Source organism: Mauremys reevesii, linkage group 2 (assembly GCF_016161935.1).
Source record: "Mauremys reevesii isolate NIE-2019 linkage group 2, ASM1616193v1, whole genome shotgun sequence".
NCBI lineage: Eukaryota > Metazoa > Chordata > Testudines > Geoemydidae > Mauremys > Mauremys reevesii.
In genome coordinates, this window is record NC_052624.1 from 113065146 (window position 1) to 113089021 (window position 23876).

General features: G+C 45.8%; 1 protein-coding gene and 1 long non-coding RNA gene across 17 annotated transcripts in view; one reads left to right on the forward strand and one right to left on the reverse strand.

The window, feature by feature from the left end:
* Positions 1-23876, reverse strand: part of SLC9A3 (solute carrier family 9 member A3) — a 215276-nt gene that overhangs the window by 168800 nt on the left and 22600 nt on the right. For 6 of the 16 annotated variants that reach the window (XM_039526818.1, XM_039526817.1, XM_039526815.1 and 3 more), the window contains 2 exons: positions 19732-19799; positions 17259-17405 (listed from right to left, as the gene is read on the reverse strand). In XM_039526818.1, coding sequence (XP_039382752.1) covers positions 17259-17268 — 10 coding nt within the window. In that variant the 5' untranslated portion in view covers positions 17269-17405; positions 19732-19799. Of the gene's footprint in view, positions 1-15645; positions 15857-16679; positions 17217-17258; positions 17406-19731; positions 19800-20312; positions 20390-23876 lie in introns of those variants that run through there. The other 10 variants (XR_005594865.1, XR_005594861.1, XR_005594864.1 and 7 more) reach the window with 10 other exon arrangements.
* On the forward strand, positions 844-13839 carry LOC120398989. Its single transcript, XR_005594868.1, has 3 exons — positions 844-1034; positions 11499-11573; positions 13407-13839. It is a non-coding gene; the product is annotated as an uncharacterized LOC120398989 (long non-coding RNA).

Genomic DNA, 23876 nt, shown 5'->3' on the forward strand with positions numbered 1-23876 from the left:
AGAGCTTCAACAGGAGAGACTGAAGGAGCCCCACATCAGAATAGCCCAGTGGTTGGAGCACCCTCCTGAGAGGCAGCAGATCCCTATTCAAATCTATTTTCCCCCTCAGGAGGAGGTGGATTTGAACTGGCAGGGTCTCCCCCATCCCAGGTGAGTACTCTAATCACTCAGCTAAAAGTTATGATGGAGGGCCTCCCTTCCCCCCCACCTTCTTGCTAAAACAACAGAGGCACCTAATGCTAAGAGAGGGTTTGCAGCTAAGAATTACTAGCAGAGATAAGTGGCTAAGTCTGGGCTGCAGGAAGGCACCTATCTCCAAGGCAGGGCTAGGCTTAGCATGCACCTCTGTTGCTGGCATCTCCATTGGCTAGTTGAAGTGGATCCCTGCTAGCATGCAGCTGTTTGTAAATCACATTCTAAGGCACCTGTATCTCCCCATTCATTGTATAGGGAGCCTAGGTGCCTAACTTAGGCTTTGTGAATGGCAGTGATTTTATAGGCACCTAAAAGTTAGATGTTGTGATGCTGATTGTCACAGTGCTTAACTCCTTTTGTGCATTCAGGCCTTCATCACTAAGAAGGAGCTGGCCTGAGCCACGTTGCCCCAGGCAGGCAAGGCCAAAGCCTGAGCCTTTCACCTAGGTCTGAAGCCTTTGGGCTTTGGCTTCAGCCCCAGGTTCCAGCAAGTCTAACACCAGCCCTGACAACCCTATTAAAATGATGTCCCGATTCACAGTTTGAGAACCACTGGATCAGAGCACACAGGACACATGATCCTGCTTCTCTGAAGCCTCAGTCTCGTTACATAAATACTAGCACCAGATTGGGTGAGGGATGTGGCATATGATCAGTTCTGAAAAGGCAGGGTCTGCTGAAAGCCCTTTTAAAAATGGCTACTAGCTTTCTATAGCTGAAGCACGTCTAGGCTCAGGAAGAATCGCAGCATGCACTCTGGTAGAGTGCAAAAGGAGTTTTATCCTGCCTGAGTGGGCATTACCTGCAGCAGTCTCGTTCAGACCAGATACCCGGCCCAGGTAAAAACATGCACAAAACTCCTGGGTAGAAAAACAAACAACAGTCCCACAGCAGGCCTACTTTCCCTCGGGGAGCCTTCTCCTTTTAACTGCCCTTCCAAGTCTGACCACAAGTACAGGTGTACCAGGGTGGGATTAATGAGCCCTCAGCAGCTCCTTAACCTTTGCTAAGCCACCCTGGAGTATGCACATCCTATCCCACTCCCCAGGAAAATAACTGTAAATAGTCAATCATCCCAAATTTTCAACATCATTTAATGTAGATTTGTCTGGATAGATTTATATGTTTGACTTTTTCTGAAAAAAAGACCCCTTTGTTTCTCAGAACATTTATCTGGTTTTAGTGGTTCTTTTTTAAACACCACAGCTTGGTGCTATGAACAATCTGTAGCAGCTGACAGAGAGAGGCAGGATTTGCAGGAAGCTGCAGCATCAGTCACTGTGAAGAACACACGTTTGTGAAAACTTTAGTCTTATGTGCCTTGCAAGGACATTTGGCTGAGGGGGCACAGGTGTGCATAGATATTATTTTAATCACTGGCTGTTGAAGCTGCCAAAAATCAGGCTCCCGTTCATGCTGATATTTCAAAATTGTTGTTCCTGCTTGGAAAGGGCCAGGAAATGTTTGTTCACTTAACAATGACTCCGGATTTAAGTATTGCATGTAATGTTCAAAATCACTGCATAGAGCAGGGGTGGGCAAACGTTTTGGCCTGAGGGCCACATCTGGGTTTGGAAATTGTATAGCAGGCCATGAATGCTCACGAAATTGGAGGTTGGGATGCAGGGGGGCTCTGCTGGGGGTGCAGGCTCTGGGGTGGGGCCAGAAATGAGCAGTTCAGGGTGTATGGGGGGGAGAGCTCTGGGGTGGGGCTGGGGATGAGGGTTTGGGGGTGCAGGAGGTTGCTCTGGGCTGGGACCGAGGGGTTTGGAGGGTGGGAAGGGGATCAGGGCTGGGCCAGGGGGTTAGGGCATGGAAGGGGGTCAGAGGTGCAGGCTGTGGGTGGCGCTTATCTCAAGCAGCTCCCAGAAGCAGCGGCATGTTCCCCTTCCAGCTCCTATGCAGGGGCACGGCCAGGTGGCTCTGCACACTTCCCCATCCACAGGTGCTGCCCCCACAGCTCCCATTGGCCTCGGTTCTTGGCCAATGGGACCTGCGGGGGCAGTGCTTGGGGTGGGGAAAAGGGGCAGAGCTCCCTGGCTTCCCCTATGTGTAGGCGCTGGAGGGGGGACATGCTGCTGCTGCTGCTTCTGGGAGCCGCATGGAGCGGGGCAAGATCCCAACCCCACTCCCTGGCTGGAGCGGGTCAAGCCCTGGACCCCACTTCCCAGCGGGAGCTTGGGGGCTGGATTAAAACATCTGGAGGGATGGATGCAGCCCCCAGGCTGTAGTTTGCCCACCCCTGGCATAGAGGAATTGGTGCCATTAGTCATGTTTATTTTCCTAAAGGAAACATGCAGAGAGGTTTTTTAACACACACTGAGCAGAATGACCAAAATAATCACACTTTTGTATTTACCAGCCAATACTCTTGCATGTATTCATTATACCTGTATGTTGGCCTATACTACATTGCAGGGTGCCCGTTATTACTTCTGCACAACCAGCTGTGCTACATTAGCATTCAATATTTAACTGTTATCTTTTAGCACACACCAAGACCTTGTCTACATTGGGAAAGGATACTGTTTGAGAACATGTGCTAACTAGCACTAAAGGTATAACTACATTTGAGCTGGGAAGCATGATTCCCTGCTCATGTTGACATATATGTGCTAGTTCTGCTCAATTTAGCATGCTAAAATGTAGCCAGGGTAGTATGGGTGGTGGCCAGCTGCCCGAATCAGTAGCCATCTGAATTACCATAGCTACACTTCTATTTTTAGCATGCTACCTCGTTTAAAGCTAGTGCACATATGTCTACCAGACTGGAAATTATACCTCCAGCTCAAGTGTAGACATAACCTAGTTAAACACTTGCTATAGACAAAGACAGTCAGGTATAACATTATGCATCATGTCTTCTGGTCATGGTTAATTCTAGGGTCCACTCCAGAATTAACCACACACAGCTGACATGTTAGACACTGAGTGCAAAGCTGTATTTAACATCATGTTAGTTAACACTTGTTCTAACAAAATAATTCACACAAATACCAATAGATCCTGCTTTACAAACTACCAAAAACTTCACCTTGTTTCAGCAGCTGCTGAGCTGAGTCACTTGCTCAGTGACATAGTCAGTAGCAAATTTTTCTTACATTAAAATGATTTCTCTGAACACCTTAAGAACATCAGAATAGCCACACTGGGTCAGACCAATGGTCCATCTAGCCCAGTATCCGGTCTTCTGACAATGGTCAGCACCAGATGCTTCAGAGGGAATGAACAAAACAGGGTAATTATTGGGTGTTGCATCCCCTGTCATCCAGTCCCATTTTCTGGCAGTCAGAGGTTTAGGGACACCCATAGCATGGGGTTGTGTCCTTGACCATCTTGGCTAATAGCCATTGATGGACCTATCCTCCATGAACTTATCTAATTCTTTTTTGAACCTACTTATACTTTTCCCATCCTGCCCCCTAGCCGCAGGCGCCAACTTTTTTCTGCACCGGTGGGTGCTCGCGCCCCTGGCCCCACTCCGACCCCACCCCTGCCCCAAAGTCCCCATGCTAACTCCACCCCTCCATGCCCCATTGGACCCCTCCCCAAAACCCTGCCCCAGCCCCTCTTCATTCCCCAAGCACGCCGCATTCCCCCTCCTCCCTCCCAGGCTTGCCATGTGAAACAGCTGTTTCGCGGCACAAGTGCTGAGAGGGAGGGGGAGAAGCAGGACGCGGTGGTGCGCTCAGGGGAGGAGGCGGAGGCAGAGCAGAGGCAAGCTGAGGCGTGTGGGGGGGCAGGGTGCTGCTGGTGGGTCCAGAGCACCCACCAATTTCCCCCCAGCCCCGGAGCACCCATGGAGTCGGCACCTATGCCCCTGGCCTTTATATGGGGCATGATGTGGCCTGGTTTCTCTAGCACTAAAGCAGTGCAGGGAGCATAGCTTTGGGCAGAATTTAGTATGACTGGAAGCCTGTACCCAAAGGCCCAGGATGGGAATATCAGATGTGTTGAATGCTGGGGCTGAGCTGCAGCAATAGAACTGTGTGAACTCAGACCTAGAATGGTAGAGTGTTGGGACTCAAGTTAACTGGCAGCACTGAGGAAGAGGGGAAACTAGCCTGCCAAGGGTGAGACTCTGGGTACGTCTACACTACGGGACTATTCCGAATTTGCATAAACCAGTTTTGTAAAACAGATTGTATAAAATCGAGTGCGCGCAGCCACACTGAACACATTAAATCGGTGGTGTGCATCCACAGTCCGAGGCTAGCATCGACTTCTGGAGCGTTGCACTGTGGGTAGCTATTCCGTAGCTATCCCATAGTTCCCGCAGCCTCCCCCGCCCCTTGGAATTTCCGGGTTGAGATCCCAGTGCCTGATGGGGCAAAAATCATTGTCGCGGGTGGTTCTGGGTAAATGTCGTCAGTCACTCCTTCCTCTGGGAAAGCAACGGCAGACAAGCATTTCGCGGCTTTTTTCCCTGGATTGCCCTGGCAGATGCCATAGCATGGCAATCATGGAGCCTGTTTTGCCTTTTGTGACTGTCACCGTATGTGTACTAGATGCCGCTGACAGAGGCGATTCAGCAGCGCTACACAGCAGCATGCTTTTGCTTTTGCATGACAGCAGAGATGGTTACCAGCCATACTGCACCATCTACCAATCCATACATTGGTAAAAAGATGATCATGGTTACCAGTCCTTTTGCACTGCACCATCTGTTGCTGTCATAAGTGCCCCTGGCTGCTCTTAGCCAGGGGCGCAAAAGCCAAAATTGGGAATGACTCCCTGAGTCAATCCCTCCTTTTTGGTATCTAAAAATAGAATCAGTCCTGTCTAGAATTTGGGCAAGTGTATTAGAGAACTACTGTATCACAGAACCAGAGAGCACAGCTGCTCTGTGTCAGATCCAGCAGAAATTATGAGCTGTATGCTATTCACAGGGGGTGCTCCTGCAACAACCCCACTGTTGATTCCATTCTTCCCCCAGCCTTCCTGGGCTACCGTAGCATTGTCCCCCCACTTGTGTGATGAAGTAATAAAGAATGCAGGAATAAGACACAGTGACTTGTTAGTGAGAAATGAGTGGAAGGCAGCCTCCAGCTGCTATGATAGTCCAGACAGGACATTAAGAACTGTGGAGGAGAGGAGCCCAGCATCACGCTGCTAGTCCAGGGGCAATTGAATCTTTTCTTTACACATGAAGGGTGGGGGCTGATGGAGCTCAGCCCCCTGTTGCTATGATGACGATGGTTATCAGCCATACTGCACCATCTACCAGGAAAAATTAGGGCCAGGCGCCCTTGATTGACCTAACTGATGCTAGTCGGCATGGTTACCAGTCCTTTTGCACTGCCCCATGTGCCAATAGGCTGATGATGAGGATGGGTACCAGTCATATTGCACCATCAGCCACCCATGGCGGGGGGGGGGAGCAAGGATGTTGGTGTTGAGTGCTGCAGCATCGCATCTATCTGCAGCATTCAGTAAAGATAGGGTGACATGTTAAAGAGTCAAGAGAGGATTTTTTTCCCTTTCACTTCTGGGGGTGGGTGGGGGGGTGCGTAAATTGCCGAGCTATGCCCTGACCCACCGCGGACACTGTGTTTGACCCTAGAAGCATTTGGAGCTCAGCCAAGAATGCAAATACTTTTCGGAGACTGCAGGAACTGTGGGATAGCTTGAGTCCTCCAGGCCATGAGCGTCCATTTGATTCTTTGGCTTTCCGTTACGCTTGTCACGCAGCAGTGCGCTGAGCCCCTGCTATGGCGTCTGTCTGGAGATTTTTAAAAAATGATTTTGAATTTCATCTTCTGTAACAGAGCGCTGATAGAACAGATTTGCCTGCCCTTACAGCGATCACATCCGCATGGTCCATGCGGGAGCTCTTTCTTTATTTTGATTTTTAACTGCATCGCCACACGTGCTGATCGGAGCTCCACGCTGGGCAAACAGGAAATATTCAAAAGTTCGCGGGGCTTTTCCTGTCTACCTGGCCACTGCAGCCGAGTTCAGATTGCTGTCCAGAGCGGTCAGTGGTGCACTGTGGGATACCGCCCGGAGGCCAATACCGTCGATCTGCGGCCACACTAACCCTAATCGGATATGGTAATACCGATATTAGCGCTACTCCTCTCGTTAGGGAGGAGTACAGAAACCGGTTTAAAGAGCCCTTTATACCGATATAAAGGGCCTCTCAGTGTGGACGGGTGTGGCGTTAAATCGGTTTTACGCTCCTAAAACCGGTTTAAACGCCTAGTGTAGACCAGGCCTCTGTGCTGTGCCTTTAAGAGGCGTAGCACAGAAATCCTGGGCTGCTCTGGAGACTGGGGTGGCCTCCAGAATAATTTAGATAGTCCTAGGGGCCTCTCTGAATTCCAGCAGTCCCCCTGAAATGTCCTCCTATGGGTGACAGCACTGCCCAGTATGATGTGTTGTGGCCCCACCCCACCCCAGGTACCACCCCCTACGCTAAGATTAGCAAAGGGGTCCTTGGAAGCAGACTTACAGCTATCTGCCACTGTGCCTGTGCTGGGGGAACTCTCCCCACAGCCAGATCTGGGCAATAAAGGGGCTGGCGCAGAGGTGAGAATATTACTAAGTCATCTTCTTCAGGAATATCAAATTCATAACACATTAAAAAACAAGAAGAAAAGCAAAGCTGTTATTTCTTCCACACAGATCTGCATTCTGATTAGAAATAAAGGCCTCAATGTTAATTGTTTTTTAATCAGAAGGAGCCTTCCTTCCTAGCCAGTTGCATAAATGAATGACCCATGAATTTCTGGGCCAGCTAAACCCATTTTGTATTATGATAATTTGTTCCAGGACCATATTTGTACATAAGAAGATTTTTATAATTTCAGTTACCTACATTTTTCTTTCCCAGCCTCTTTTTTTAAAAAAAACAAAAAACAAAAAAAACCAACCCACTGTAATATGAAATTTGTTGTAGCCTGCAGAGATTTGTTGTTATGAGTATCCTTAAATGAACTAGCGCTTCTGTCCAACTAATGTGTAGGAGGGAGCTAAGATGCCTAGGTATGCTGTTGATTTAGAGAGCACCCTCCTGGGGATTTTTATCTAGTAAAACTATTTAGGACATTTGCATTAAAATACTCCAGTTATCTCATGGCCTCCTAGTTCTCTATTCTTCACTCTTGCTAATGATATCAACTTTCTATTTTTCCCAGTGTTGACTATGTTCTTGATTCTAAAAAAACTTAATAAATAGAATGCCCCTATCCTCTCCCTAATTGTTCCCATCATTCAGTTGTCACTCCTAACTTCTTTGGATATTTTAACTAGCCTGTTTGAGATAATGTTTTGCTTTGATGGTCATTAATTAGGGTAGGGATAGGGTCCAGAGTGACCTAGACAAATTTGAGGATTGGGCCAAAAGAAATCTGATGAGGTTCAACAAGGATAAGTACAGAGTCCTGCACTGAGGACGGAAGAATCCCAGCATTGCTACAGGCCGGGGACTGACTGGCTAAGTGGCAGTTCTGCAGAAAAGGACCTGGACGAGTAGCTGGATATGAGTCAACAGTGTGCCCTTGTTGCCAAGAAGGCTAACAGCATATTGGTAGGGGCATTGCCAACAGATCAAGGGAAGTGATTATTCCTCTCTCTTTGGCACTGGTGAGGCCACATCTGGAGTACTGTGTCCAGTTTTGGGCCCCACACTACAGAAAGGATGTGGACAAGTTGGAGAGAGTCCAGCGGAGGGCAATGAAAATGATTAGGGGGCTGGAGCACATGACTTGTGAGGAGAGGCTGAGGGAACTGGGGTTATTTAGTCTGCAGCAATGAAAAGTGAGGGGGGATTTGATAGCAGCCTTTAGCTACCTGAAGGGGGGTTCCAAAGAGGATGGAGCTAGGCTATTCTCAGTGGTGGCAGATGACAGAACAAGGAGCAATGGTCTCAAGTTGCAGTGCAGGTCTAGGTTGGATATTAGGAAACACTATTTCACTAGGTGGGTGGTGAAGCACTGGAATGGGTTACCTAGGGAGGTGGTGGAATCTCCTTCCTTAGAGATTTTTAAGGTCAGGCTTGACAAAGCCCTGGCTGGGATGATTTAGTAGGGGGTCGGTCCTGCTTTGGGGTCTCTTCCAACCCTAATTTTCTATGATTCCATGATTCTCTGAATTCAGGTTTACGAACAATGGTGAATGCAGCTAAATCTACAGCTGTTGTATTAAAGGGATCCCGTGGCATCTAACTTATTACGACTGTAGTGACAGTTTAAGACTGGGATTTTCAAAAGGGACAAAGAGTTAGGCATACAAATCTCACTGAAATTCAATGGGAGTTAAGTGCCTAACTCCTAGACTCCATGGCAAAGCTCACCCTAAAACAATATAAGGTATGTGAAGACTTTTGCTGTGTTGTATGTTTCAGCATTCCGGACCAGATCCTAGAGTTACAAGATGTTTTGCACTGCACTGCTGGTGTAGTCTGCTTGCAAAACCTGTAGAAATCAGGGCAGAAATTGTGTCTTCTTATTTGTCTGTAAGCAACCACCACACTTTAGTGTGCTATATGAAGCCCTGACTATCTGGTGAGCTGTATGTTTTACACTGCCCTGGTGGCAGAAAACAACCCTGTAGCTGGTGGAAACAACCACTGGAAGATACCCCTGCACAGGGGAATCCTTGAGTGTCATAGAGCCTCTGCAGCACTCTGAAGCCACCTCACTCCTGGCCAGTAGTTCAAGGGGCATAGCCAGGAGAGGGAGTGTCACCAGGACATCCCCTACATCTGGTTGATCCCTGGCTGCTAGAACTGCTCTTAGAGGTCATTAACTACTGGTGTAGATTAAAGGAGCCATTAGACTACTTTAATTTAGGACAGAGACAGGACGAGTGCCCATTGTCCTCAGGATCTGGGAGGCACGAGGTGACTTATAATCACCTTACCACACTCCCACCCCTCTCCAGACTTGCACCGAGTGCTCCTTGGCCTGTTCAAAAAACCTTGGCCAATAGATAATATTAGAATTTCAAAATTGCAGAAACATTAAGCATATAACAAAAGCACTATATGGAAAATAAACCATAAATTACCAATCTCCTCCCCCCTGGAAAAAACAACAACTCCAGTAACTTTGTTGCTTCTTTCTTCTACAGAATGAAAAGCCAAAATATGCAAGTTATGAAATGAGCACCAGTCTCCAATATTTACAGACCTCCCCCCCATCATAACACAATATGGTACTACAGTCAGTCCTTGCAATGCCAAGATGACAGGAGTCTGAGGGATTCTGAAGTGCTTTGTCAATTCCTTCTGGCTTTTTTTTTGACATTGTTTCAATGGTCTGAAAAATCATCACCTTTTGGTGCAGTGGAAGCTCAGAACAGGCTGAGTGAAGACAGCTGTGCTGCCATTGTTCCAATGCACTGCCATGGTGCAGTCTGATCCCTGTCACTGGCAGCCAAGAAGCCAGCCCATCTATACTATGCATGGACAATATGTGGCTGCTTAGGGTTTGCAGAAATTGGTCATTGTAACTGACTGATCCTTGTAAGTCAGAGGTGGGCAAACTACGGCCCGCAGACCACATCCGTCCTGCGAGACCGTCCTGCCCAGCCCTTGAGCTCCTGGCCAGGGAGGCTTGCCCCTGGCCCCTCCCCAGCTGTCCCCCTCCCCCACAGCCATGCTGCCGCGTGGGCAGTGTTCTGGGTGGCGGAGCGGCGTGCTCCTGCCGAGCACAGCGGCAGCGTGTCTAGCTCCGGCTGGGCGGCGTGGCTGCCAGACATGCTGCTCTGAGCGGCATGGTAAGGGGGCTGGGGCCAGGGGGTTGGATAAGGGGCGGGGAGTCCCGGGGGGCAATCAGGGAACAGGAGCAGTTGGATGGGGTGGAGGTTCTGGGGGTGGTGGTCGGAGACGGGGAACAGGGGGGTTGGATAAGCATGGGAGTCCTGGGGGGGGCCTGTCAGGGGGTGGGGGCGTGGATAGGGGTCGGGGCAGTCAGGGGACTGGGAGCAGGGGGGTTGGATAGGGGATGGGGTCCCGGGGGGCAGTTAGGGGTGGGGGATCCTGGGAGGGAGTGGTTAGGGGACAAGGCGCGTGGGGGGGTTGGATGAGTCGGAGGTTCTGAGGGGGACAGTCAGGGGGCGGGAAGTGGGAGGGAGCAGATAGGGGGCGGGAGCCAGGCTGTTTGGGGAGGCACAGCCTTCCCTACCCGGCCCTCCATACAGTTTGCAACCCCAATGTGGCCCTTGGGCCAAAAGGTTTGCCCACCCCTGTTGTAAGTGCTGAACTGAAGTGGACTGTAATTCTCTATATGATGTGTAGTCAGTCTGTAGACTACACTGGATGCCACTGAGTCAAATACTTTAAAACTGAATTTTAGAAAAGGATTGATGAATTAATTGTATGACCTTTAATAACAGTCACACTTGGCAGCAAGCTAAAATAAGAGTAATCAAATCTCATGCTGCAGGGCAAACTGCTCACTTGCAGGGCTCAGAAAGGAATTCTCCCCCTTCCCCCCGCCCCCAATGTACAGTATTCCCGAGTTAGCTAGATGCATTTTGGGATTTTTTTATTTGCCACTGAATCAACATGTGTGGTCTGATTTGTTATGAAAAAGCCAGTGTTCCTTTGCCACAAGTCAAAAGATGCATCAGAACCAATAACGTACACAATATTAAAATTCATGATATAAACTGCATTCCTGCCTACAACATATAATAATTTAAAATATGTCTCCTTTTTCTCTAGTTTATATCTGAGATGGTCACATTTCTCATGGCTAATGTAGTTTCTTCATACACCTTCTGTTTTGTTCCTGATACCAAACAGTTTCTTTGGGCCCATCTTTGCACCAGCGATGGGGACTTTTTCAGATTAGTCTATGGGCCTGGTTCTCCAGTACCTGGAACCTGTGTAATCATTAACACCTGTGCAAAGTGCATGTAAAATGCTACTATTCTGGCTTGGTAGCATTTTATAGCCACTTGGCACTTGCCATGCACATGGCAACTATACAAGGTGCAAGGCAGAGGAGACTTAGGTCAGAGATCTAATTAATCAGTGAAATACCCACTCAGTTCAGAATTTTTCAAGTAGCCACACAATGTGTAGAAAAACCCTAGAAAACCATAAACCCAGCATTGGAGAAAAAGAATGATCTAGGAAGAACAATCCTTGACATTATTGAGCAAGAAGGTGGGTTTGGTACAGAGAAACTCTGAAACCCCAATTTTACAGGCAGAAATAAATTCCATTCCCTTACCCAATCCTATATTACTACTATTCCTATGCCTATCTCCTATTTATCATTCAGTGTGTTCTATGCTGTCAGCTATTTTTAGGTCTCCTTAATCCTTCTCCTGTCTTCTCCTTTTTTTAGTCCAGACTGATAACTGTTTCCTGGAACATGAGCTGACAAGATTCCAAATATTATTTTAGTGCCCCTGAAATTAAGGTAAGATATTTTTAGCTGTTTTTACTTATTTATCTTTTTGGACTATTTTTATGGGCTTTGTTTTATCTTGTTTAATGTTTTCCAATTCCTCTGTCATTACATTTCTTCCAACCAATCAGCTCTAATTTAATGTCTTCCTTATTGTTTTTTATAATCTTCCTTGAGCATTGCTCTCAAAGCCACATGTTGTAATTTCTCTTGGACACACTGTGCCCTCTGCAGTTTAGTGTGTCTCAAAACCCAAATCTTTTTTTCCTCAGCCCCCTTATAAACAGTATGGGGAACATTTTCAAAGGCATAAATGGCAGTTAGATACCCAGCTCCCATGGAAAGTGAGTGGGAGGTAGAAGCCTAACTACCATGTGTGCTTTTGAAAGTCTCCCACTATGGCCTTAAACCTGCCCTTGATTGTGCAGGTCTGAAGGAGGGGAAAGGGTGGAGGTAGGCATGACTAAGGGAGGAGGTGGCATCCTGCTGGTAGTTAATAATAATATCTAGATCTTCTCATCCATAGACCTCAAAGCGCTTTACAAAGAATGTCAGTATTGTCCCCATTTTGCAGATGGAGAAACTGAGGCACAGAGTGGTGAAATGATTTGCCCACTAACACCTAGCAGGCCAGTAGCAGGAATAGAACCCAGAGTCCTAATCCTGTGATCTAGCCACTAGACTACACTGCCTCCTTATATCTAAGATATGAACCACAACAATCCAGGGATGCAATCTGCTGTTAAAAATAGTGTGGTTAGGCAATATCTGCTGAAGATGTATGCTCCTACTCCAAGGAACAGTATCAAGTACACCAACACCATAGTGCATAGTGGTAATAATTAGGGAGATATTTTATGCGAGTTTGCAAAATGTCTCATTGAAATGCAGCTGGCTACAAGCTGCTATAGATACTATACAGAAGTTTTACTGCTCAAGGTCTTATGATCAAGAGTAAATCAGGAAAAATTCCACTAAGTCAATGGAGATAGACTGGCATAAAACAGAGGAGAATTAGGCCTAATGAGTTTTTCTACGCTACAAACCTCTCTCTTCATCCTGATCAGAAAACATATACATGATCTAAGCAATCCCCTTTCAGCATGTTGTACTGTTTCTGGGATGGGTGGATCTTCCCAACAGCTTTTCTAAACAGCCCTCAGATTACAAGAAATTGACAGCATTCTCTAAATAACCATTTGTTTGTTCAGCTGACTTCAGACCAGCTCCAGAGAGCACAGCAATGCCATAGAATTAGCTGCTCACTTTTCAGGGAAGCTGATGCTGGATAGCTAGTACCCAGACAGAGAAAGAGACAAGACACAGAAAGAGAGAGAGAGAGGACAAAGAGCTTCATCGCCAATTTCTAGTTATTCAAATTCACATTTGAGATGAACTGAAGATATTCTATGCAAGAAAGTCAGTTTCCCAACAACTGGGCTTCACTGAGAAGCAATGTGGTTTACAGGATCAAGCACAGGCCATGGGACAAAGACTGCAACTTTGTAATCTGGGCTTTACCACTAATTCACTGTGTCATTTAGCAAATTACATAGGACCTGATTCACTATGACTCAGCACCTTGTATAGTCATTCAGAGCAATGTGTAAAGTGGACATGTAAACACTACTAAGCCAGAATGGTAGCATTTTACACCTATTTTGCCTTGGTATAAGTCACTACATTAGGTGCAGGGAAATAGTGAATCAGACCTTACTGTCTTAACCAAGGATGTAATGAATTCAAGATAAGAAAATAATAATACCTACGTCTTACATAACACATTCCACAGTAAATCTCAAAGAGCTTTATGAATAAGTACACATTATTATCCCTCTTTTACAGATGGGAAACTAAGGCACAGACAGGAGAAGCGACTTGCCCAAGATCAGCCAGCCGGCAGTGGCAGAGACAGGAATAGAATCCAGATTCCCCCGTCCACTGATCTATCCACTAGGCCATTTAGGAATTTCTAGTTCTAAGTCCGATGTTCATCTTCTAGGTCACTCAGGCAATATTGACTCTGGCCTTTTTCTCTCTTTTTGTCTTAGTTTCCCTAGCTGCATAAAGGAATAGTACTACAATTGGCCTATGTTGCAAAGTGTTATGAGAAATAGTGTTTGTATAGTGCTTTGAAAAGCGTTTGTGTGTCTTGACCCGAGCTGCATGTTGCTGTGAAGTGATATTACTGTTAAAAAACAAAGTCCTGATGCACTGAAATTACAATGCCAGTTTTAATTCAATGAGCAGCCTTTTTGACTTGTATACATTTGTTGTAAAATCCTAATAAAAGTAATGTAAACAGCTCCTGCTCTGAATGGTATTATTATTGTAAAACTAAATTTAAGGAGAATCTTTAGAAAACTGGCAGAACATCCAAATACTTTGCCCTGTGCTTGCTTCACATAATAACAAAGTTTTGATTCACTCCCTTTCTTTCAAAACCTGCATTAACTATGATTACTGTGTTCCTTTGCCAAGAATCATAAAAAAAGACTTTGGATAAAAGACTCTTTAACCATTTAATCCATGGAATAGCAGCTTGGAACTTGCATGCATACATGTACAGATCAGGTTGGCTATATATTCTACTTGGTGCATTCTATCCTGGACAAACCATACTTTGGGCAAAGCCTTCCTGACATGAGTTCCTGTGAATCTCTGTTCACCAACAAGTCTCAACATCCCATCTAAAACCTTCCCGTGCCTATGTTTATTGTGTTTTGTGTGAGCATGTGTGCGCGCTTGCGCTATGGGTGTTGTCGTTCTGGCTGTAGAAAGGATTTAGGACGGTGGCATTTCCCTTTCACCTAGTTAATGTTCAGTCAGTCTGTACTCTGGTGCCGGGGGGCTTGGGATAAGGTACCTTTTCTAGTTGTGACACTCAAGTATGCTGATTTTACACATAACAGCATCATAACTGGGTCCAGCCATGTGTGAAGTAGAGCTGGGCAGCAAAGAGTTTTCCCATCATGGGAAAGTTTGAGATTTCAAACCCGTTTCTATTCCATATCAGGATGCAACTGAGATATTTTCAAATTTTTCACAAAAAACCCAAGAGACCCACCCCAGAATGGCCAATAGCCACTGTGGTTAGGACACTCACATGGGATATGGGAGACCTCAGTTCAAGTTGTTGCTCCAAAACAGGAAGAGCAGAAACCTGAACACAGCTCTCCCAGAGCACAGGTGAAGGCCTTAACCACTAAGCTATAGGCTATTCTAGAGCAGTAACTCTCAACCTTTCCAAACTACTGCACCTCTTTTAGGAGTCCGATTTGTCTTGCGTACCCCCAAGTTTCACCTCACTTAAAAACTACCTGCTTACAAAATCAGACATTAAAATACAAGAGTGCCACAGCACACTATTACAGAAAAATTGCTTATGTTCTCATTTTTACCATATAATTATAAAAGAAATCAATTGGAATATAAATATTGTACTTACATTTCAATGTATAGTATATAGAGCAGTATAAGCAAGTTATTGTATGAGATTTTAGTTTGTACTGATTTCACTAGTGCTTTTTATGTAGCCTGTTGTAAAGTTAGGTAAATATCTAGATGAGTTGATGTACATTTTGGAAGACTTCTGCATAACCTCAGGGTTATACCCCTGGTTGAGAACCACTGTTCTAGGGGACAGGTGAGGTGGTGGTGTTGTGGAGAAGTTTCTTTCACTTTCATTTTTGACCGGAAATTTCAGTCTTGACCCGAAAAACCTTCCTAACAAAAGTTTCATCAAAACCAACCCTTTCCTGCCAAAACTTTCAGTTTCAACAAATTGCTGTTTTCTGACCAAAAAAAATCCAAAAAACATTTTGTCAAAAAATTCCCACCCAGCTGTAATCAGATGCTCGGGTATGTGTATGGTTATATGACATGCACTAGATCAGAGGTGTCAAGCTCATTTTGGAGGAGAGGGACAACTTCCATGTTTAATCATGGTTTGTGGACTAGGTTATAAACTCAGGACTAAGTACTCCACACAATATACAGTGAAATGTACAGAAGTTTTCACAGAGATCAAGAAAAGAATGAGTTTTTCATATTGTAACTAAATGTTTAGTTTAGTTATTTATTATTTGTTCAGCGCTCAGTGGGAATATCTGCTCTTTTTGGGGAACTGCTATTTCAGCCCTTCGTTTTTTCTCCTTCTCCATCCTCCTTTCCCTGTCTGTCTCCCCGTTTCCTGTTATGGGGAGTTTCCTCTGTTGTTTTCTCTGCATTTCCTTCCCCATAGTAACTCCTAACCCAGTGTGCTTCACTCCTGCCCACTACCCCCATTCCATCTGCTAAAATGATCAACAAGAAAATATTAATGTTGACACTCAATTGTCATCATTAGAGATGATACACCACTAAGATTAATAGCAAATGGGGAGTTTGCTCCATTTCATTGTTTTAGGCTGACTCGGGCAAATATTACTGTATCAGTTATAGCTGGTTCCCATTTGGAAGGTTCTCTCTGCAGACATGAGGGTTTGGACGAGTCTCTTCACCATAGGCAGGCCTCCTCAAGGCAAAGCCTTTCATAGCAGCCTTTTCTCATTTGTCACCCCATGCTGACAGCCATGCTGGCACTTAGCTTGTCTGCCTCATCCTGTGGCTCAGCCCTCTGGCCAGGTCACTTTTAGTCCCACCCCTTCTGGGATAAATTGAGTCCAACAACACAGCAATAGTCTGGCAGCACCACACTAGAGCTTCAGCCCAACTTCAGGCTTTGTAGACTTTCAAGTCCTTGGCTCCAGGGTCCTAGCACCACCACCCAAGGTGGGTGGGTAGGGGAACTCAGACCCACCCCCTACTCGGGGCTTCAGTCCAGGGACCCAGTATGAATGGAGAAGGTCTGTTTGGTCAGCTCCTCTGATGTATCCCTTGGCTGCTTCCTACCATGGCCTGCAACTAGGCTTTTCCTACAGTTTCTTACCAGGCTGACTCTTCCATAGATCCCCAACAAAAGGAACCACACAAGTTATGGAGAACAAAAGGTCCCACACCCAGTCTATCTACCCCAAGGGGGTTCTGACATTTAGGAGTCTCTGGTTAGAGTCTGGCCCCAGAGGCCTTCCTTCACAGGGCTAGCTCAAGAGGTCCACTCCCTCTCCCAATCAGCCTCTACTGAGATGGGCTTTTCCTCTTTTAACTCCTCCTTCCAGGTTTGACACCTCACCCAGGTTTAATGAGGTGGGCCTCATTGGGCCCACAGACTCTCATTAATCCCTTCTTAGTCAGTGTGGGATCTGTATACCCCATCACAGATGTTGCGTTATGTCCATTTTGTATGTTTTGTATAATTTCAGGAACCCATATTGGTTCCCAAAATGGAGTTTGTGCCCAGGCAACCCAGCTGATCACAGTTTTCTCACTCTTTATTTCTCCTCAGAAGTGGTAAACAACTTCTGGATAAAACTGTTTTTTTTAATTGCCTTTTCCACATGGTTTCCCAGAAGGGGTTTTCTGCTCCTTCTACGGGGTTACCTGGGCAAGGTTAGCTAAGTCTGTCCCGAGCACTTCTCAGAGGCTATCCATCTGAGCAACAGCAAGGGACTGTTGCGGGTCTGACTTGCATTTACCTACCCATCCTAGTGGTAGAGGGGACTAGGGTTTTCTTTTCACCGCTCTGCCTCCACCTGGACATGCATTTGCCATCACCTGCAAGGAGAAGAGAAGGACAGACAGCCACATCCTACTTACCATCATCCATCTTCAGCTACTGTCCCCTGACATACCATCTACTCTTCTTCAGACCCAGAGGAACATCAAGGGACTCCCTGGAGCTCCTCTCCGATGGCTTTCAACTAGCTGGAGGATTGAGGTCCCAGGCAACAATCGAAGCTTAATCTACAGAAGAAGGTTTCTATTGAGGGGTTTACTTACCTGTTTATAGGGTTTATTTTGGGGAATCACTGTATTGCATCATTTTACTGTTTACTCCCTCCTTTTCTTTGCCCTATTCATTGTACACCAATTCTTCAATACACTTTATTTGTTTTTCACTTTATCCCAACTGACTCCTTGTTATTCAAGGTGGGAGGGACCCTTTGTGGGAAAATCAAACCTACCAGTTGACAAATGCTGGATAGGGAGAGTCGAATCTAAGGAAACAGAAGGCGTAGGCCCACATATATTTCTTTGTCTTTCTGTCCTTTCCTTTAACAGTGGTGACCGCAGCAGGACCTCTCTTTAGGTTCTCTTTCCCTGAGAGGTCCTGTGTTTTGTTTTAATTTGCAATATAGTGATTGATTAGCCTGTTGGCTCAGGGTGGATATTGGGAAGGTCGGTCTGGCCTTGGTTGTGTCAGGTTCCTACTCCAGTAAAGGGCTGTGTGGCCTGGACACAGTGTCCTTAACATAGTTCCGGGTAGAGAACTGACAGTGGGTCAGAATAGCTGCTTTTCTCAGATTCAACTCAAAAGGCCTTTTAAAATCCTGCAGTAGCTATTGGGGCGACCGGACCCGGAGTCCGACCATAATTGGCTCAGGAAGCCATTTCTGCAGTACCTGAAACAGAGCGGTTAGTGACCAGCTGCTTGGTGGTCATGGGAGAGATACCTCCAGCCTTATTTAAGGTTAGCTTCGGTATCTCTCCTTCGTTTCTTTTATGTTGGGAAATGTTTTCATTGGAAGTGTGAGTCAGGAGGTTATTACAACTGGGAGTGGATTGAGGAGGCTGGACGCAGCTTGCCGGTTCCTGGTGGCAGCCTGCTGCAGCCAGTCTATTTTTGTTGTAACCATAAGTGCCTGCTCTGAAACTCCAATACACCCTTCCATAGCCATGGAGGGGCCATTTCATTTTTTGTTAGTGGGCTCCTGGAACAGCATAGTAGTGATCCCATTGGCAGGACACAAAAGAGACCTTAGTTTATTATGTTCAGCTTCCCATCCCTCGAGGCTGAAGACATTGCCCATCGTTGCACACCTAAGGACCTTACCAATCCTCTAGAAAACTATCTGTGGACTATGATATCAATTCCTTTGGAAAAGGGTGCAACCCATGGAAACCAGGCTCTATTATCAGGGTGGAGGCTCCGGAAGTATTCTACACACTATGGGAATGTTACAATCTAAGTAAACCTGTTCCCAAGAAAAGTGAGCAATGTAGTGCCCTCCTATACGGCCTTGCCACTGTTAGCAAGGAACTTAACAAACAGATTCTCCTATTTAATCAGGAGATCACCCTCCTGAAATTTGAAAAGGAGGAGGGTGAGCAGCTAGAGAAGCAGCATTTAGTAGACCTCAACGCTGAAAAAGGTAAAATTACCTCCCTTACGCATCAGGTCTCCCAGTTGGAACAACAAATAGGGGAAGCAAGTAGGTGAGTCTCTGCTGCTGAAAAAGCAGCAGAAGTAGGAGCAATTGAGCTCCAAGAGGCACAAGCAGCCATAAGGCGGCTTATGAGGGAAGTGCAGGTTAATCAAAACTCTCAATCAAGCCATGTAAACTGCCAACATAAAATCTCTAAATTGCAGTGGGAGTTACAATCATATAAGGGCATGGCAGGTGCCAAGTGTCAGGATCCCCTTGGGGCATACCATCCAGGAGGGGAGAGTGACAGTGAAGATGACACACAGAGTGAGGAATCTTCCTCCCCACCTTACACAAAAGCAGCTTTACCCACAGCTCCTGAAGGGTTGATGCAAGAGACAAACCAGCTCTACCCTAAGCTGCCAAATGAACATAATACATCACCTATGGCTCCCGTACACAACATGGGGGAGTAAATCCACCTCCTCCCCTAATAAAACATGAAAGTAAACCATTGACACCAGAGCAAGCCTGTGCATTGAGTAAGCAATTTGAGCCATGTGATAAAAATACTGTACTTGAATGGTTAATGCAAGGTTCGGTGACCCCAAACTTAACACATGACGAGTTTGTAACGCTCTTACGTCAGTGTATGGCACCAAAAGACTTTGTAAATGTACCATATGATGCTATTGCTAACACAACTAATAATCAAGCTGATGTATATAGACACATTCTTAAGATATTTTATCTGAACACTAATATAACAGGCATGGCTTATGCTGACAAACAGAGAATGAATGAAAAACCCAAGAGGTATTTTCTAAGGAAAAAATTGCTCTATTTGTTGGCTGGGATGGGACGAAATATTGGTTGAAGTGTTATCAGCTATGATTTACCAGAGTTGAGAGAGCTGTACTTACAGGCTTTACAACCTGGAATCAGACTAGGAATGGGTCCCATCGATGTTCAGCGCACTAGGTTACAGGAGCTGGAGAGCAGAGCAAAGGAAGTATATGAGTTACAGTTAATATCTGGTTCTCAGCCAATAGTAAAAACCCACATAGCAGCTTTCAACAAAACTAATAATGGTAATAAAAATGGTGTGAAGCCTTTCAATAACAAAACTGATGGGAAAAGGTCAGAAAACCCACAAAAATACAGGGAATTTATACTGAAGGGCAACAAGCATGCACAGATGAACTGAATCATAATACAGTTCCCATTAAGCAAGTTAGGCAGTTGGTCTCTTTTAATGGAAAAGAGAGTCTGATCCCATTTACTAAAGACCTGTTTTGTACTCTGGGCCTTTAACTGTAAAAGAGTCATTTGGCTTACAGAGTCTTGAAAATCAGGGAATTATGGGAGTAGATCTATTAAAAAGTTTTAAAGTAATAGTGGATCTACCACATAGGGCTTTATGTAAGGCAGAAGAAGGGGAAGAGGGTTGAATAATTTCAGCAGCTCATAGGATATTTGCCACAAAAACACCTGAGAAATTTACCTTACCAGCCTGGGAGGCCGAGGTGGCAGAAGTGGCAAATAGACACCTGGCTGTGTTTGCAACTTCCAAACTTAGTTGCGGAAAAATAAAAGCTCTAGTTAATATTCATGGCCCTGACCCAAAGTCAATAAAGAAATACCGATATTCTGCTGAGGCTCACAAGGGAATCAAACCCATCATTAAAGCCCTCAGCCAGCAGAATGTACTGATCCCATGTGAGAGTCACTGCAACTCACCTATTTGGCCCATGGGAAAGGCCAACGGGATGTGGCAACTGACCGTTAACTATAGGGGACTTAATAAGATTACACCACGGATGGCCCCTGTGATGGCCAAGTTCCCCGAGATAATGCCAATGTGCCTAATGGTACTCAGTGATTGAGCTGGCAAATGCATTTTTCTTTATTCCATTAGATCCAAAATGTCAGTACAAGCTGGCATTCATTTATGATGATAGACAACGTATTTATGATGATAGACAACATAACACATCTAGTATTGCATAACACATCTAGTATTTGTCACCAACAGGTAGCAGCCATGTAGAAGAAAATGAGAAACTTAGGTGGGGTAATAAACTACATAGATTATGTGCTTATTGCATCCATAACTAGAGCAGAAACTCTAGATAAGGTCCTAGAAATCATTAAAGCCACAGGTTTCTTAATAAATCCTGAGAAAGTACAAATACTTAAACAGGAAGTAGTATATCTTGGAGTGCGACTGGGTCCTACAGGGAGATGCCTCATCCGAGAGAAGGTAAAGAAATTATCTAATTTACCTGCCCTGACTGATGTGAGCACTCTACGATATTTTTTAGGTTTGGTAGGCTTTTTGTGTGATTTTATAGAGAACTTTAGCGAGAAAGCAAAACCTCTGTACCGTCTTTTAAAGAAGGACCATGAGTGGCAATGGGGACAGTCAGAACAAGAGGCAGTGATGTCATTAAAGATGGCTCTCATAGGGTAGGTCTATACTTACCGCGCGGGTCGACGCGGAGAGTTCGACTTCTTGGAGTTCGAACTATCGCGTCTAATCAAGACGCGATAGTTCGAACTCCCCACGCGCTCCGGTCGACTCCGGAACTCCACCACCGCGAACGGCAGTGGCGTAATCGACCTTGGAGCCGTGGACTTTGTTCCCGCGGCGTCTGGACTGGTGAGTAGCCCGAACTAAGGTACTTCGACTTCAGCTACGCTATTCGTGTAGCTGAAGTCACGTACCTTAGTTTGACCCCCCCCTTAGTGTAGACCAGGCCATAGAAGTTCCTGTGTTAGCCTTCTCAGATCCCCATAAACCATATTATTTACAGATAGCCAATACAGCAGCTGCTAACAGTGCAGTCCTTCTACAAAAGCAGGGAACTTCCCTAAAATCCATTGTGTATGGCTCCCAGATTTTAACACCCATGAAATGCAGTTCTCACCGTGTGAGAGAGAGGTATTAGCCCTTGTATTGGCCATTTCCCACTGGGAAATATTATACTATAGGGATGGCCCCCGTCTTGTTGAAGACAACTCACACTCTGGTGAGATATGTATTGTCAAGTAAAGCCAATGCAGGATGGCAAATTGGACCTCGCCTGGCAAATTGGACCTTATCTCTCATTAACACAGAAATTGCTGTAGAAAAAACTAACTCCCCTAGTAAATTGTCTAATGCTCTGTGTCTAGTGGTTCTGGAAGAAAATGTAGGGGAAGACTATGAATGCTCCATCCTAACTGAAGCTCCTCCTATAATACTGACTCCTTGGCATAGGCGCCAACTTTTCCCGGCACCGCCCTGACTCCACCCCTGCCCTGCCTCCATTCCAACCCCTTCCCTGAAGTCCCCGCCCCAACTCCGCCCCCTCTCTGCCCCATTGAACTCCTTCCCCAAATCCCCACCCCGGCCCCACCTCTTCCCCGAGAGCACCGCGTTCCCCCTCCCTCCCAGCGCTTGCCGCCGCAAAACAGCTGTTTCGCGGCGACAAGCGCCGGGAGCTGGGGGAGAAGCGGAACCATGGTGTGCTCAGGGGAGGAGGTGGAGGCGGAGCGGAGGCGAGCTGGGTTGGGGCAGGGAGCTGCCAGTGGGTGCAGAGCACCCACCAGTTTTTCCCAGCCCTGGAGCACCTACAGAGTCGGTGCCTATGCTCCTCGTTATTCGAGGTGGGAGGGACCCTTTATGGGAAATCAAGCCTACCAGTTGACAGATGCTGGACAGGGAGGGTCGAAGCTAAGGAAACAGGAAGCATAGGCCCACATATATTTGTCTTTCTATCCTTTCCTCTAACACAGGACAGAAACTTTTTTTTAAATGTAAGCTGAGACTCTGCACAATCTGGATCTATCAGGCAGGCCACATAAATACACCTTATTTATGGGCCATATATTTGATACCCCTTCTCTAAATGTTTCAGTCTTCAAACATTAGTTTGTCTTTGGCTCCAGATAGTCATCCTTTCAAATGGTTGATTTCCCTATCATGTATATCTTCCATAAACAAAAACCTCATTTAAAAAAAGATTAAGGCTGCATATGTGTGACAGTCCCTCCAACACAAACCTAAGAAGCAAGAAAATACCTTGCTCTGGGACATCTCTTAACTGCAGCCTATTGCCCACACAGCACATTTCCATTGAGAGTATCAGACTCCACATTTTCACAAGGAGCTTCCTTCAACCTCCAACAATTAGGAAACACACTACACATTAATCTCCCTCACTGTATGACACAAAGCCTTAATTATAACTTCAGTGACATTAACAACTATCAAGGGTTGAGATATGCGTACGCATTACATGTGTAATGTGTTTCTTGAAGAAGCATAAGGTCGTAATTAAGATGTATATCTATTTGGCCAACATTTATTCAGAAGGTGTGTACTGAACTTTCTCTTCTGATTCTGAAGGCTGTATTATGTCCAGCACTACATGTGTGCACAAGGGGAAGAAGACACAAGGAACCTTCCTCCTTATATATGCCTCTGTGCCAGTGTAACATGCTGATGTGTGTGTGATGTAGAACCTCTTCTGCGCTGAATCTATAAAGATAAGTCTGCTATATAGCCACACATGGTGAGGCTTGGATCTCTAGCTCAATGTGTAACTCTTCATACTTTTAATCCTGGAGGTCCCCAGTTCAATCCCAGGTGTGCAGATCAAGAGGGCAGCCCTCATGCGTGGATAGGGCACAATCTGTTCCTTGTGCTTGCCTGACACAAGGCTGGCACTAGGATTAGCCTCCCAAAACTATAATGGGAAGGGACCAGATTACATCCCCCCAGCCAGCGGAGTGAGCTTTGCCTTAAAAGTAGTGTGTGCTGGATGCTTCCAAAGCAGCTGGAGCTCTGGGAGGCACTGTGGCTATGTTAGGCTCAATGCCTCTGGGAGTTGATACATCTTCATCAGACCTACAAAATGGGACTGTGCATTAAAGAGACACTAACTATTGTAATCAAATTCAGGGCAATATCTACATTTTCTCATGCAGATTTGTTGATTGCAGTTTAAGGTTATAAGTTTGTGATCATTTTTAAATCTTGTGACTGAGAGAGAAAGTTTTTCTATTATATCTTATTTATATT